Raw genomic sequence first — 17379 nt, 5'->3', positions numbered from 1 at the left:
CCGTTTTATAACTTTACTTGTTTGCATAAAGCATTATGGCAGCTCGGGCTATGTCCTTAGGCAAATCATTCACCTCCTTAGGTTTCGTTTTCCTTGTTTCTCAAGCAAGGAGTTGAATTAGGTGATCTCTACAGTTCCTGCCCATTGTTATATTTCACTATGTAACAATACAGTTCTAATATTATAGAATAACAACAATGAAAAAATGTGTTTGTTTCTTGACAAGCACATTCCTTTGACTAGTTTGAGTCAGCAAAGCTAACTGATAACTAAATAGTGAATGTGAGTTTCCTCTGGGCTTACCTATTTGTTCCCTAACAGGTTCTGATGTGGAAGGTGGAGCAGCAATGGCTCCTGGCTTTGCCACTACAGCTCTTTCTCTGCTCTGAAACTGGTTAACTCCTGCATTACTTATCTTACAAGGTGGCTAAGAAGATAACTTGAGATAAGAGAAGCAAGAGTACTTCGCTTTGATTAGGGATTGAGTTCTTTTCTGTCCCTCTGACCACATCGTGCTAGATTCTGACAGTTTTGTGTTAGTCTTTGGTAAAAAATAGAGGAAGTCACTCTGAGTTATGTATTCATTAACCTCTGGAAGACAGCTCTGCCCACACCAGGAGGTGAGACCTCACGCTCTCAACTTTGTTGCTAAATCTGTAAATCTGTGACTTTTTAAATAAAACCCAAGGGACTGCACCTGAAGAAGAAAAAAATGGGATATTTTAAAGAAGCAATTTAAAATACCTCTTGCTGAGATTGTGCCTTCTTCCCTTCCCCTTGTTAGAATGCACCAACTATTTTAAAAGGCTTTTTTTTTCTAACTTTAGTTTCACTTTCGCATGTGTAGGAAACTTGCCACACTTCCCTGATGAAAACGACTGGATTTGGATTAATGAAAAAAGGAGTGGTCAGCTGTCCTCAGAGTAAGTGAAGGTATATATTTTCAATTCTTATTGGTATAGGGTCTTTCCTGTTGGGCAAAGCTAGAAGGCAGGTTGGTGTTCGCGTTCTTCGGTCTTTCTTTGATTTGGTGCTTGAAATCCAGGCAGAATCATTCAGCAAGGACAGTGGGAGAAAAGGGAGCTAAATAGCCCTGCAGAGAAGTGTTTCATAACCCAGAGTACAAGGAATAGCAACCATTTCTAACTAACACAATAAAATACTTTATGCAGTAATTAATTTTTTTTCCTTTTGTGGAATTCTGTATCTGGAGAAGCACATTAGGGAAGCTATGAAAATTGTTTTGCAACTGCCTTTTTAAAAAAATCACGTTTGTCTTAAAGACACACAGAGTTTATTTTGTTTTTTCAGTTTTGCTGGCTGGAGAGGAGACAGGAGCTGGCATTTTGTGTTAATGTGCTTGAAAAGGAGAGAGCACTCCAGGTGTTTCTAGGAGTGAAAACATGGCTTTCTTTGGCCTGATGAAGGAAAACGGAGGAAGATGAGAAGTGGAAAGACTTTCAGATGTACAGGAAACTCAGTAATCAGCATTGGCAGATGTGGGTTAGTCGGAGTCAGCCTGGGGTAGTACTGGTTCCAGGAAGTCGCCTTCCAACTTTTGAACGCAATTATGTGTTGGTGTATGTCTGTATGCAAGTGTATCTGGATAAATTTAAGAAAAAAAATATTGTGACTTTGCAAACCAAACTGTACAAGCCAAACTGTAACAATTGGTTAGCTAGTAGCTAGTGGCTCCAGACTCCATGTCCTAACCGTGATATAATATTGTCTCTCACTTGGACAAAGAAATAGTAATCCTTTGCACCCTGAGAAGGCGTTCCAAAATTGCAAGGCCCAAGGAATCTATTTTTCATTTGTTTTTAGCTTTCTCTGTTTCTGTTACATTTCATTCAACAGCAGTTTTTTTCTTCACTCTCATTTCATCCTCTAAATGTCTTTTTGTTTGTTTGTTTTACAGAAGTACATTCTATAATAACTTTTTCATATGGGTTGCATAGTTATAAACTTACTGAATCTTTTCATATCTCAAAATAATTTTCCCTCTTATCTTTAATTGTTCAGCTGGAAATGAAATTTTAGGTTCAAAATTAATTCCCCTGCACGTTTTGAAAGCTTATCACTATTGTCTTCTAATGGCTGATGTTGCTGATGACAAGTTTTGTATCAATCAGGGTCTCTTTCCTTTGGAAATAATTGATCATATGTTCTCCTAGAAGGTTTTAGGAATTTTTGTGAATGGTCACAATTCTGTAGTTTTATATGATTCTCTCTGTGTGTTTTCCTTTTTTCACTCATCCTGCCTAGCACTTGTGAGTCATTTCCATCTGATGAAGTGTATCTTCAGATCCAGGAATGTTTTTCAGTCTTTCATGGATGTGCATTGTAAATGGTTTAGTCCTTTTCAGGAATTCTGATCTCTATCTACAGTCCTTCCAGAAAAGGTAAATGTCACCTAGATGAGGAGAATACATTGCAGGACTGTACCTGAACGTTTGTAAATTGAGACAGTATCCTTATGGTAACGGGGAGGAGAGGTTTGGAAGAATCTCACAGAGGTGGGGGGTGAGGAGCTGGTCCCTGATTTCTAGAATGTATCATTTCCAGCCTCACATACTTCGCGCACCTGAGCAATTTGTAAGGGGCGTCCTAGCTGGCGTGGGCTGTGATGTTCCTCATAGCCTATGGATGTGAACATTGTGTGTAGCTTTAAACATAGTTAGTGCTAGTATTATAAAGCCCATAGAGTGGGAATGTTCATTTATGGACACTGATTTTCTTCTGTTTCTGAGAACTAGGTAAGAATGAAAGTAAAACCACTTCATTTTTAAAAGCATATTAGAACAATTCTAAATACTAATACTAGTTCTATTTTCCTGGAATTAATAATCTCAAATGACTTTATTCTCTAAAACTTAGCTGGAATTCTTCTTGTCTCATGACTTTCAGATCTTATGAAAAATCTATTTAAATATCATTATCATTGCTCCATCTCCACACGTTGAGAATATATGCAATTTTTTTCAATATCCAAAAGTGAAACTAGATAAATTATCATACCAGGGACTACCACATCAGTACACTTCCCACTAAAATCAAGTGACTATATGTGGAGATGAGTGGTTTTCTTGAACTGATTAGCTACCCGTATAGCTAATTATTATTCAGTCCTGGTTATGTTCCAGTCATTTTTCTAGGCACAGGTGGCACTGTACAAAATGAAAAACATCATGGCCTCTACTGTGATAGCTTTACGTTCTAGTAAGGAGGGATAATTAAATCAATAATGAAAAAAATATTTCAGATGATCCCCACCAATCATAGCATGGAAAAAGCAATCTAGTAAGAGAATAACAAAATGGGAAGATTTATACTTCTGACTTCAAGACTTACCATAAAACTACAATAATCAAAACAGTGTGGTGTTTGCGTAAGAACTGGTAATATTTCAGTGGAAGAGAGAGACCCCAGACACAGGTCACACCTAAACAGTCCTTTGGTTTTTAAAAAAGGCGCTGAAGCAAGTCCGTTGAGAAAGGAAGGTCATTTCAAGAAAAAAAAAAAAGTGGTCTGACTAAGTGGATGTGCACTTGAAAAAGATGAATCTTGACTCCTGTTTCACATGATGCAGAAAAATTAAGAGAGATCACAGACCTTAACATAACAGTTAAAACCATAAATCTCTTAAAAAGTGTAACTTGGGAGTAGGCAAGGACACAGTTTCTTAGGACACAGAAAGCGATAATAACAAAAGAAAAAAATGATAAATTAGAATTTATCATAATTAAGAAGACACTATCATTCATTAAGAAAATGAATGGGTAACTCACAAAATGGGAAGAAATAGTCACAAAATATAAATCTGGCTAAAGGGGGCTAACCCCGTGGCTGAGTGGTTAAGTTTGTGCACTTCACTTCTGTGGCCCAGGGTTTCACTGGTTCGGATCCTGGGCATGGACCTAGCACTGCTCATCAGGCCATGCTGAGGTGGCGTCCCACATAGCACAACCAGAAGGACCTACAGATATAATATACAGCTATGTACTAGGGGGATTTGGGGAGAAGAAGAAGAAAAAAAGAAGACTGGGGACAGATGTTAGCTCAGAGCCTATCTTTAAAAAAACAAAAATCTGACAAAGGACTCATACTTGTACAAATTTATATATATAAAATTCCTGTAACACAATAATAAAAAAGAAACAACCTAAATAATCAATGAGCAAAATATTTGAACATACAAGGGAAGATACACAAATGGACAATAAGCACGTGAAAAATTGTTAAATATCATTAGTCAGCAGGGAAATGCAAATTACAACCATAAGAGATATTATTACTACACATCCCCTAGAATGACTAAAAGTAAAAGAGCTAATAGTACCATTTGGTAAAGGTGTTGGTGAGAGTGTAAAATGGTACAAAATTTTGCCAAAAGTTCCGGCAATTTCTTATGAAACTAACGGTACACTTACTAAATGACCAGCAATTTCAATCCTGGGTATTCACCCCAAAGAAATCAAATATATATGTCCATAAAAACATGTACAAAAATGTTCATACTAACTTTATTCATAATAGTAAAAAACCTCACACAACCCATGTGTCTGATAATCAGAGCATGGACAAGGTATGATATTACTCATACAATGGAATACCTCTCAGTTACTAAAAGAAAAGAACCACTGAAACATGCAACATGGATGAATTTCAGCAATACTGTCTGGGTGAAAGAAGCCCTCTTTAAGAGAGTGAATATGATCCCGCTGATGTGAAGTTATAAACCACACAAAGATAATCCACAGTGGAAAAAAGTCAGAGCAGTGGTGGTCTCCGAGAGATGAGATTGGAATTAACTGGGAAAGGTATGGGGAAACTCTCTAGAGTTTGGGGTGCGCAGGTCAGAGAACGCACATAAAGATTTGTGCATTTCATTGAATGCAAACTTTACATCGAAAGGAAAAACTCTATTAATGAATATTGGATTGGAGGTAGTAATGCACACTCTTTAGAGGGAAGGTTCTCATGTTGCAGAATACCTTCATGAACTGATGATGGATACAGGATGGATAGATGGGTAGATATATGGCAACACATGGGTGTTCACTATAAAGTTCTTTGAATTGTGCTGTTTAGGGTTTTTCATTAGAAATGTTGGAAAAAAATTAACTGTGATATAGCCATATTCTGTATGAATGGGTTATTCTACAGCAATGAAAATAAACAAATGCTGCTACAGGACAAGATGTGGATGAATCTCACAAACCTAATGTGGAGTAAAAAAAGACATGAAATGATATGTAGTGCACGATTCCATTAATAGATAATACAAAAGCAGGTCAACTTAATCTTTTGTGTAAGAAATCACAAAAAGCTTGTCTTTGGGAATGAGGAGGTGGTGGCTAGGAGGGAGCTGAGGGAGGTCTCTGGGGTGTTCTTAGTGTTCTGTTTCCTGATCTGAGTGGTGAATACATTGATATGCTCACTTTGTGAGAATTTAACAAGCTGTCCACTCATGATTTGTGAACGGTTCTGTATGTATTTAAAATATAATTGCTAAAATTAAAGAATTATATGTCAATATAAGTCCTGATCCAGTATATATCAATATATATATTGCTAAAGTGTATATCGATATAAGTCCTGACACAAAATCTAAGCTTATGTCTAGGAATATAGAATAAAAAGATTAAAAGGTAACTTTAAATATAATGAAGATCACACAGCAAGCACAATGAGAACCTGAAAGTGGTTCCAAAGGAGAGAACATAGGAGAAGGACAAAAGGAAATGATCATAGTGAGAATACAAAGAGAAATCATAGAAACTTAGGGAAGATATGAACCTGCAGATTGAAAATACCAGAGTGTATAGTCACATTAAAGGAAAGATTTAGCGTGATACATCATTGTGAAATTTTACATTACCAAGGACAAAGAAAAGATCCTAAAAACTTTCAAAGAGAAAAAGGAAAGGAAAATAAAAGAATCCCTTATTTTAATAAAGAGAGGAAAATCAGATGGGCATCAGATTTCTTTTTAGCAATACTGGATACTGGATATTAGAAAACAATGGAATAATGCCTTCATGATTTTGCATTAAAATGATTTTGAATCTCAAATAGCCTACATGTCAAAATCATGAGGACAAAAACAACCAAAAACAGACATACGAGAACTTAGAAAGATAATCTTCTATAAACGTTTTGGGGAGGGAGGGAGAAAGAACTACTCAAGGAGATACTCTAATCAAAGAATATACAAGCAGCATTAATCTAGGAGCTCAGAGAAATGGATTCTGTGATGATAGCCAACAAGTGGCAGGTGTTGGATGTATCCATCAAAATTGGCCATTCAACCAAGAGTACCATTAAGAAGCTGGATGATCTTGGTGTGATGGAAATGAAGCCACATATAATTTTTCTTTCAACAAGAATAAAATAAGGGAAATTATAAACTTCAAAAAAGTCATGGTCCAAAAAAAGCAGCAAACCAAACAAGGCATAATTCTGAAGAATCGATTTAGCATAAGGGAGACAAATTCATGTTGCCTTCAATCTTCACCAGTCACCTGCTTGGAAGCATAGGGTTATACCTTCTGCATTCAACTGCATTGATGTTTTATTCATGGGCAATATAAATTCCTTACAAACTCTATTTAATGCAAAGATTCCACAAACTGAAATCCTATTTCCTTTCATTTCTGTGCACAAAACTGTGATTGTTACTTAAGGCTCTTCAAATCATCCATTTAAAACATCAAACACAATTATGCTTAATTTATAAGAATTACAAAAATTTTACATAAAAATCAAAGCAGTGTATTTAATGTCCTAAGCAATTTTTATCGGATGTATAAAAGATTGCTATTAATACTCGTAAAGGCTTCTGGATTTTGTGAATGATGTATTAGCAAATGCTTAAACTTATTACTTTCAATCTTTAAACCAAGCAGAAGGGTAAAGTGACTATGGATGTGTCATAACCCAGAACTTTCTTTTCATGCTTTAAAGTGAAATTGATAAACAGAGCAATTTTAAAGGAATCTGGCCTCCGTAAATGAAGATCATTTGTAGCTGTGCGGAGAAGATACTGGTTGCTTCCTAGCCTGTGAAAGCAGCCCCAGAGTCCGTGCTATAGCTTGCCACCTAACCCAAGGTTGCGTTAATAAGGAGCTTCTCAAATCTTTTCAACCATCCGTGAACTTCCTTGAATTTCAATTATGTTACATGCTTGGCTCCCTCTACTATTTCCTTCTTGTTGAATGGTTAGCTATGATTGTCTCATGATATAAATTGTCTTTGTTTTATATAGATTTTCTTTATAGTAAAAAATTTACAAAATAGAAAAGTTATAATGATTCATGTGTAAATCATGGGATTATCGCACTGATCAATAATAGGAATAGCATCAAATGTTGCTCTGTGTCAGATACTGTAAGCTTTATCTCCTTTAATCCTCACAACTGCCTAGGAGGGGGGAGCCACTGTAGTTATCTCTGCTTACAAGATAAGGAAACTAAGGCCTGAGGAATGAATTGATTTGCTAGAGGCTACAAAGCGGAGGAGCCAGGATCAGAATGCACAGCGTAATTCCAGGGTTTGTTTTCTTAATCACTATGTTTTTCTGTCTTACTCATACTGCAGTGAATATCTATTTATATAATCATAAAATTGTAAATGATATTCATTGACTTTAGGTTTTCCGAATTGATCTAGACCAAGTATGTCAGACTTCATCATGGTTTCAGGATAAAAATGGTAAGATTTTATATCTTGACAATGTCAAGCAATGTTATAGCTGACAGTTTTAGGAAACATAAGGATAGAAGAAGTGAGACGAAAATATAGGAGTGCACATTTCCTGTATCACAGTGTGAAGAGTCAAGAGATTTGGTGTAAAGGTGGTTGATCAAGGAATAGAGATTTAGGCATGTCTTTAAGATTATAAATGTAACAATGGATTAAATTTAAAATAACTAAAGAAAATATGAAGAGGATGAAGGAATAGTATAACTATGTTCCTTATCTTTATAGTGGGAAGAAAATAATATCAGTAAACGAAGAAACAGAAACGCAAGCATTTTATTTAGTTTTGTGGAGGTGACCCTAAGAATTAAGAATAGAAATAGTCAAGAAGTTACACTGGAATGTTGCAAGTGGGGTGGAGGTGAAGAATGAGGAGAGAGCTTGTATGTTCCATTTTTTACTTTTCTGTGCTGTTGAATTATTTCCATTGGATGTATTACTTGTATATTACATACTTGTATATCATAAAAGTTATGAGTAAGAAGAGCATACATAGTCACATTTGGTTATATATTTTACAAGGAATATACCAATGCAGAGGAAAGCATGTGCTGTTAATGTTGTCCATTACCTTTTATATTTCTTTCATAGGACAGAATCATGAGTCAGAGTTTGCCTTATCACATCTACTCCTTTTTGAGACTGTTGCCCTTTTGGGTCCTGTGTGCATCCTGCAACAAATGTGCTGTTAGACATGAAGTAGCTGACTGCAGTCACCTGAAGTTGACTCAAATACCTGATGACCTCCCAGCAAACATAACAGTGTTGAATCTCACCCATAATCAATTCAGAAGATTGCCACCTGACAATTTTACAAGATACAGCCAACTTACTATCTTGGATGGAGGATTTAACTGCATCTCAAAACTGGAGCCGGAATTGTGCCAAAAACTCCCTTTATTGGAAATTTTGGACCTCCAGCACAATGAGCTGTCTCAACTTTCTGATAAAACCTTTATGTTCTGCATGAATTTGACTGAACTCCATCTAAGGTCCAACTCAATCCAGAAAATTCAAAATAATCCCTTTAAAAATCTGAAGGTAAGATGAAAATATTCATTTTCATATAGGAAATAAAAAATGTTATCTAGGGGCCAGCCCTGTGGCCAAGTGGTTAAGTTCACATACTCTGCTTTGGCAGCCCAGGGTTTCGCTGGTTTGGATCCTGGGCGTGGACATGGCATCGCTTATCAGGCCACGTTGAGGCAGCGTCCCACATGCCACAACTAGAAGGATCCACAACTAGAATATACAACTATGTCCTGAGAGGATTTGGGGAGAAAAAGCAGAAAAGAATAAAACAAGATTGTCAACAGTTGTTAGCTTAGGTGTCAACCTAAAAAAAAAAAGTTATCTAATGTTAAGTTTTCAAGTCACTTATTCATCCTTACACTTAATATCTGAATATCAAGGTGAAGAATAAGAAATTTGATCTGCCTAAATGGGGAGGGGGGCGCCCCACACACAAATATTGCCATTATGGTTGGAAATGTTTTTAAAAGAGAAAATGTCATTTAAATCAGTTACAATCTTAATTTTAAAGAACTCTGCCTCTCTCCCTTCCTCCTATTAGAAATAGAACTTAGAGGGGCCAGCCTGGTTTCATAGTGGTTAAGTTCGTGCACTCCGCTTTGGCGGCCTGGGGTTTGCAGGTTCAGATCCCAGGCATGGACCTACACACTGCTAATCAAGCCATGCTGTGGCAGTGTCCCACATACAAGAGGTGGAAATCAGAGAAGAATCTTATCTGTGATGATCAGAGAAGAATCAGAATATCCCATGAGGAACATGGCAAATAAACTCTCAATGCTGCTAATTTAATAAGTCCAAATTCTGACCTCAATAAAGTTAACAAATTGGTACATGGTAAAGCAAGTTGTTCAACTAAAAATTACCTGCTCTTGATTTAAGAAATCTCCTCACGATATTGGTTTTCAAATGGCTATCCCCTTTTTCTTTTCAGCACTTTGCTTGAGTTTGAGATCTGTGAAAAATGTTTGTTACTGTTTCTAAGTCTGAGACAATTATTAATTGTTTTCTTAAACCAAAGCCATTGTCAAAACCTTTGTTTCCTTCATTTTATGGACTTACACAAAACTAAGCATGGCTTGACCTCAGATGCCAAGAATAACGTTCAAATTTAAATATGCTTAGAAAAATTTATAAAATGATTTGCTTGCTAGGGACTTGAAATTCTTTCTTGTGCCTTCTTTGAGTCTGATGTGGATGAAATGTCTTTGCACACAAAGACCTCAAAATCTGGTTAGAGTAATCGTTGGCAATATGTTATTTTTATTTTTAAAACATAAATAACAGTCTTGTTCTGTTTAATAGACGTTACATAAGATTTTGTCCCAACATATATCAGCTTTTCCTTCCCTTTTACCTGAGTGGAAGGTCACATGTTCAAAAGTAGCGGAGAGGGATGAAATACTCAACCACGCTGACAAAACAAACAAACAAGATTGATGCAGAATTTACATAACTATCAATCTTTCTCAATATAAGATTTCATGAACAGCAAAGATCTACTCATCCTTTTTAAGAAAACAGATTTTTTTCTTCTTCTTTCTGTTGTTTTGTGACAAGGCTGTTGCATGACACTATATGTTGATAAGCCACATGAATATTCTTTACATCATAAATAATTGCTTATTATAAATAAATACATGGATGCATGCTTCATATGAATATTTCTTATATCAAGAATAAACAAACTTAAGTCCTTTTATTTTGGTAAGAGAAATAAAGTGATCCTTGAAGTAAGAAACCGAATCCTTGTAACAATGATATTTTCAGACATAAGAAAGATTTTTTATTACTCCTATTGTTGTCTATAGAATAATACAGAGTTGACATATTGCTGTTGTGTTATTTCTAAGATTCATGTACACTTAGAGGAACTATTTTTGATGGCATGACTCTAACATATACATGTTTTTTTCTCTCAGAATTTAATCAAATTAGATCTATCTCATAACGGTTTATCATCTACTAAATTAGGAACTCAGCTCCAACTGGAAAATCTCCAAGAGCTTCTGTTATCAAATAATAAAATTCAGGCACTGAGACGTGACGAACTTGATTTCCTTGGCAATTCTTCTTTGAAAAAGTTAGAGTTGTCATCAAATCAAATTAAAGAGGTAAGAAGTAAGGTGAAATTATTATGTGTGCTACTTTTAAGTGTGGACACTTCCTAAATGTGTCATATGGGTAAGAATCTAAAAATCCCTAGAGAAAGAGGTTATGACATTTTCCACATCTTCCAGAAATTCTTCACATTTATTGCTTGGGCTCATTGATGTCTTCCTCACAAGGAAAGGAGTTGGGTGACAATTAGGAGCTGAGACTGACTCTGCTGTCAAACAGAAGTGGGTTAAAATCCCCGTTCCATTAGAAGCCAGTACTTTGACCTTGGAGAACTTACTTAACCTCTCTGGGTCTTAGTTTCCTCGCTGGTGAAGTGGAACGAATACCATGTATCTCACGAAATCTCTGAAAGAACTGAAATAGCATGATGGCTAAGAGTACAGTCTTTCGAGTTGAGTTAGCTGGCTCCCTATCTGGGCTTTCTCTCTTAATAATTGTATGACCAGGAACATTATTCACATTCTCTCTGCTCCAGTTCCCCAGTTTTAAAATTGGTCTAATAATAACACTATTTCATTGGGCTGGGTGGTAAAGAATTTGGCACAGTGTCTGCTGTTCAGTAAGTGCCCCATAAATGACAACTAGCATTCAACTTTATAAAAACCTTCCCATAATGGAGTACACCTAACCTTCTCTTTATGAATCCATAATCTTCAATTTGTTAACTATTTTTGTATACAGGTATGTCAGTATTCTATTCCTTTACAGGCTGAGAATAAGACTATTGGAAATCGCAAACCAAATCAGAATTTTTTAAAGCTGTGTTAATTTTGAGACATAATTTGAGACTGTGTACAAAATTATCCTGAGATATTAATTGAATATTCTATGCAAGCTACTCCAGTTAATTTTTGAACAGCGTTTTTTTCTGTTTAGAGCCTGTATTGGAGAAATCTTATAAAATATATAAATAATGAGGGGGAAAATAAAAATCATCCAAAAGTCCACAATCCAGAGACAACCAGTGTTAGCATTTGGGTATGTTTACCTCCAGCTTTTCTCCAAATAATAAAAAGAAAATTAACAGCAGCCGAGAATCATAGAGTGCGTAACTGTAAACTGTATGGCAGGCACTGTGGCGAGTTCTTTTTAAATACTTTTTGATGTAATCCTGTAATACAGTCCAACTTGTTCTCATCACTTTACACAAGAGTAAATCAAGATGAAGAAAGATTAGGGAACTTCTCCGAGGTCTTGCAGGTGACCAGCTGGTGACAGAGCTGGGTTTCTGGCAGTGTTAGACCAGGGGCCATGCTCTTAACAGCTGTGCTATGTTGCCTCTTTGAGGATGACAGTGTATCCTGCCGTGTAAAAGTAATATTGTATCACGCACATCCTCCATGTCATGAAGAACTATTCAAAAACTTAAATGCAGTGACTGCAAAGTAATCTTACCACGTAGATTTACCATCATCAACTTAATCATTTCCTTCTTTGTATTTCGACTTACTTTACTTACACCAACGCACACTTCCTCCAACTTTCCTATCTTTTCTTCCATTAGCCCTAACATCTCATATATGACATGGTGGAAATCAGAGCCTCTTGGCTCTCCTGGTGGACCTAACCACCAGGGACTGGCTACTATCCTGTTGATTCCTTCTCTCCTGCCTTCTGTTCTCTTGTTCCAGTGCTGAACCCTAGAGTAGCTAAGCCTTCTGGTGAGGGAAGGGGGGCAGAGCAGAAGGGAAACACTGTAATGAAATAAAGTCAGGAGAAAACCTTGGTGGAAAGCCAGAAAGGACCGCTGGAACTCAGAATTACGGAAGGGAAAGTGTGCATCACTGTTTCATAATAAACTCCATGCACTCATTCCACTGAGAAGGGTGATCACCAAGACAGAAACAGGATCTGCCCCGATGGTGACTTTACAAACAGTTTATGAATTCCAGTTATACTCAGTGTGATGACATAAAAGTCCCAGGAGACTTAACCTGGACTGGGAGGGCAGGGAAGGCCCCCTGATGAAGCGGCATCTCAGCTGAGACATGAATGTTGGGTAGATGTCAACCAGTGGCCAGGGGAGATAAGGGGCTGGAGCGGGAGTTGGGTGTTACAGGCACAGAGCAAGGAGCTGTGCAGTAGAGGGATGGAGAGAAAACCCGGAGAAGGTGGGAAAGTAGAAGGGGGATTGGGTACGGAATTGTGTCTAAACGTTTCAAGGGTTGTACAGACTGTTGCGTTTTGGTTATTAATCTTTTGTTTCTCCCACTTTCAGTTTTCTCCAGGGTGTTTTCAGGCAATTGGAAAATTATTTGGCCTCTCTCTGAACAATGTCCAACTGGGCCCCAGTCTCACAGAGAAACTTTGCCTGGAATTATCAAACACCAGCATCCAGAATCTATCTTTGAGTAACACACAGCTGTACAGAACGAGCAATACAACTTTCGTTGGGCTAAAGCAGACAAATCTCACCATGCTCGATCTTTCCCACAACAACTTAAATGTGATTGGTAATGATTCCTTTGCTTGGCTTCCCCATCTGGAATATTTCTTCCTGGAGTATAATAATATAGAGCATTTGTATGCTCACTCCTTTTATGGGCTTTTCAATGTGAGATACCTGAATTTGAGACGATCTTTTACTAAGCAGAGCATTTCTCTTGCTTCGCTTCCCAAGATTGATGATTTTTCCTTTCAGTGGCTAAAATGTTTGGAGTATCTTAACATGGAAGATAATAATTTTCCAGGCATAAAAAGCAATATGTTCACAGGATTGGTAAAGCTGAAACACTTAAGTCTGTCCAACTCCTTTTCAAGTTTGCGGACTCTAACAAATGAAACATTTCTATCACTTGCTCATTCTCCTCTACTCACACTCAACCTAACCAAAAACAAAATCTCAAAACTAGAAAGTGGTGCTTTTTCTTGGTTGGGCCACCTAAAGATACTGGACCTTGGCCTTAATGAAATTGGGCAAGAACTCACAGGTCAGGAATGGAGAGGTCTAGAAAATATTTTTGAAATCTACCTGTCCTACAACAAATACCTACAATTGACTAGCAACTCTTTTGCCTTGGTTCCAAGCCTTCAAAGACTGATGCTCCGAAGGGTGGCCCTTAAAAATGTGGACAGCTCCCCTCCGCCTTTTCGCCCTCTTCATAACTTGACCATCCTGGATCTAAGCAACAACAACATAGCCAACATAAATGATGAACTGTTGGAGGGTCTTGAGAAACTAGAAATTCTGGATTTGCAGCATAACAATTTAGCGCGGCTCTGGAAACACGCAAACCCTGGTGGTCCTGTTCATTTTCTAAAGGGTCTTTCTCACCTCCACGTCCTTAACTTAGAGTCTAATGGCTTTGATGAGATCCCAGCAGAGGCCTTCAAGAATTTATTTGAATTAAAAAGCATTAATCTAGGACTGAATAATTTAAACATACTTCCGCCATCTGTCTTTGATGATCAGGTGTCTCTGAAGTCACTGAGCCTTCAGAAGAATCTCATCACATCGGTTGAGAAGAATGTTTTCGGGCCAGCTTTGAAGAACCTGAGTAGTTTAGATATGAGCTTTAATCCATTTGATTGTACATGTGAAAGCATTGCCTGGTTTGTTAATTGGATTAATGGTACCCATACCAACATCTCTGAGCTATCAAGTCATTATCTCTGCAACACTCCACCTCAGTATCATGGCTTCCCAGTGATGCTTTTTGATACATCATCCTGCAAAGACAGTGCCCCCTTTGAACTTCTTTTCATGATAAATACCAGTTTCCTATTGATTTTTATCTTTATTGTACTGCTCATCCATTTTGAAGGCTGGAGAATATCTTTTTACTGGAACGTTTCAGTGCATCGAGTTCTTGGTTTCAAAGAAATAGACAGCCAGCCAGAGCAGTTTGAATATGCAGCATATATAATTCACGCCTACAAAGATAGGGACTGGGTCTGGGAACACTTCTCCCCAATGGAAGAACAAGATCAAACTCTCAAGTTTTGTCTGGAAGAAAGGGACTTTCAGGCAGGTGTCCTTGAACTTGAAGCAATTATTAACAGCATCAAAAGGAGCAGAAAAATTATTTTCATTTTAACACAGCATCTATTAAAAGATCCATTATGCAAAAGGTAGGTAAACATTGTGCAATTTTTAGTGTGTACTTGCTTTTCAACTGAGTTTTTAAATACGACTAACATTATTACTCACAACTCAAGGAATTTTAAAAATAAAATTAAGAGAAAACATAACTTGATTTTTAGTGACAGGTTAAAGTAAACTCTAAGGGGAATTTTAGATTGTAGAGCTTTTGACTGTCAAAATATGTATATTGATATATAACTTAGTTCAATAATGTTTTTCAATTAGATTCAAGGTGCATCATGCAGTTCAGCAAGCTATTGAACAGAACCTGGATTCCATTATATTGATCTTTCTTGAAGAGATTCCAGATTATAAACTGAACCATGCGCTCTGTTTGCGAAGAGGAATGTTTAAATCACACTGTATCTTGAACTGGCCAGTCCAGAAAGAACGGATAAATGCCTTTCATCATAAATTGCAAGTAGCACTTGGATCCAGAAATTCAGCACATTAAATGTATTTAAAGACTAATTTACAAAGGCGTAATTTTCCCAATTTAAAAGTTCCATGTTAAATTTGTTTTATCTGAAAATAACATAAATCTGTTTATTCATATTTATAGGTGAGAATATTATATCACAATTATATCTCTTCCATGGAAATATGTCTCCCTACTTCAGGTGTTCCATTGCCAATTAACTTAATTTGACTCCAAATAAACGTAGAAGAATATCCTGTACTAAGGAATACTCAATTGGTTGCTGAGGGCTGTGACAATAATAATATTTAAAATATTCCTCATTTAAAGAAAAGTCAGAGTTTATGAGGATTTGTGATAATTATGTTTGGGTTTTTTTGGATGCATTCATAATAGAATAAAAGGTAATTGTTTTAAAGGGTACAATGCTATTTCAGTTGTAAAAGAGCAAAATATATATCTACATTTTTAAAAGTTTAATTATGGTATTTTTTTTAAATTGAAAAGCTTTGTATTTTAGCAGTGCCTATCCAGTGCTGATTTCTTAAATGTTAAATACCATTTTAATATACCTTATAGAGGGCAGAAAACATTTGTCATTCATTTTGATTACTTAATAAAAGAAATAATTTAATAAAGACTTACTTATATTTTCCTGGTATTTGGATTTCTGCTGTAGGAGGTATTAGAAGAAATAACTCTCTTGCTTAAAAATATTGCAGAAAGGCTTGCTTCCTGAAGGTTAATTGGTAGATTGGCTTTGTGGAAACAAAAATTTGTCTTCCTCTGGTCACAGACTCAGGAGACAGCCCTGGCCGAATCACCTGGTGCCACAGTGACTCTTTGACTCCTTGAAAATTATGATAAACAAAATCTTAAAGATTCCCTTGTAATTAGCGATGATGGTCATGGTATAACACATTCACATGGAATCTATTATTCTACCTTAAAATAGTATACTATGTGTAAGTTAGTTCTTTTCTAGAAAGACTATTTTAAGTTTTGTTTTTGTTTTACAATAAAAAGAGTCTAATTCTTGGAAATAGACAAGAATAAATTTTTAAAACCTTTATATTCAAATATAAGAGAGAGTTGACATTATGCTGAGTTACTTTCTGTACTTGAAGGGCCCATTCGTCTACTGAATTTAGGGAGCTTTTGCGATGTCACATTTGGGAACTTTAAGGAGTTCAGTGTTCTCAGGGCTAAAGTTGACACAATTCTGGAAAATTAATACCCACTGTACTGCTGGTTCTGGGAGTCTATAGTCCCCCGACATCGTGACTATACAGAGGGCTCATTTTCCCTTTCACGTTACGCACCATCCTTCCACAAGAGACACTTGTTTTACGGCCTTCTCATTAAGATTTGTTTTCTAACTGTAAAACAATGCTGGTTTACTCTGGCATCATAAAATAAAAAATCACAGCTACTTTTTTTCTTGATCCAGTTTGGATGTTATCTGTCAATATTCTCAACTGCATTAAAATGTCTCTAAATCAATGATTACTATGAGTTAACCAATCCATGATCAATTTGCGAAAAGCAGGGCGGGAAGTAATTTTGCTTTCATTGTCTTGTTTGTTTGCTTATGAAATAGTTGATCAAAGGGCCACCATTTAAATGGAGTCCAAATGTAATTTTTAAAAAGTTGCTTTATATTTAAGACTTAGGCTACACAAGAGATGACCTGTTTAACTGAGTATAAATGAAACTAATAAAAGGTGTAACTTTTATTGACTTGACTTGTGTTTGACCTACACAGGAAGCAACATCCTGAACTTCTGCAAGCTGTCTTTCATACTTGTTCTCAGGAGGATCCTCCTCCCTTGAGTTCAAGACAAGGGGAGAGGAGTAAAGGATGTTTGTCTGACAGATTGATTTCCACAAGTGAACTGACTTGCTTAAATGCCCTCATGGGGCCATCATGTCATCTGTTCACTCCAAGTTCTTCTTCCTATTGTTC

The 17379-nt window shown here is 36.6% G+C and overlaps 1 protein-coding gene across 3 annotated transcripts; it reads left to right on the top strand.

Moving 5' to 3' along the window:
• The first annotated feature begins 343 nt into the window (after nt 1–343).
• Nucleotides 344–17149, top strand: TLR3 (toll like receptor 3). Of its 3 annotated transcripts, none has more exons than XM_046648845.1 (6): nt 344–620; nt 848–923; nt 8353–8802; nt 10713–10904; nt 13130–14982; nt 15221–17149. In XM_046648845.1, the coding sequence occupies exons 3-6, from the start codon at nt 8362–8364 to the stop codon at nt 15447–15449; spliced, it is 2715 nt and encodes a 904-aa protein (XP_046504801.1). In that variant the 5' UTR covers nt 344–620; nt 848–923; nt 8353–8361; the 3' UTR covers nt 15450–17149. The 3 variants fall into 3 exon arrangements, with proteins under 3 accessions (XP_046504801.1, XP_046504800.1, XP_046504799.1); XM_046648844.1 differs by having other exon boundaries at nt 848–933; XM_046648843.1 differs by lacking the exons at nt 344–620; nt 848–923 and adding an exon at nt 7700–7713.
• Nucleotides 17150–17379: the final 230 nt, after the last annotated feature.

This window comes from Equus quagga, chromosome 22 (genome assembly GCF_021613505.1).
Source record: "Equus quagga isolate Etosha38 chromosome 22, UCLA_HA_Equagga_1.0, whole genome shotgun sequence".
Classification (NCBI taxonomy): domain Eukaryota; kingdom Metazoa; phylum Chordata; class Mammalia; order Perissodactyla; family Equidae; genus Equus; species Equus quagga.
Note: the sequence above shows the minus strand (reverse complement) of the source record. Positions and strands in the feature narration are given on the sequence as shown.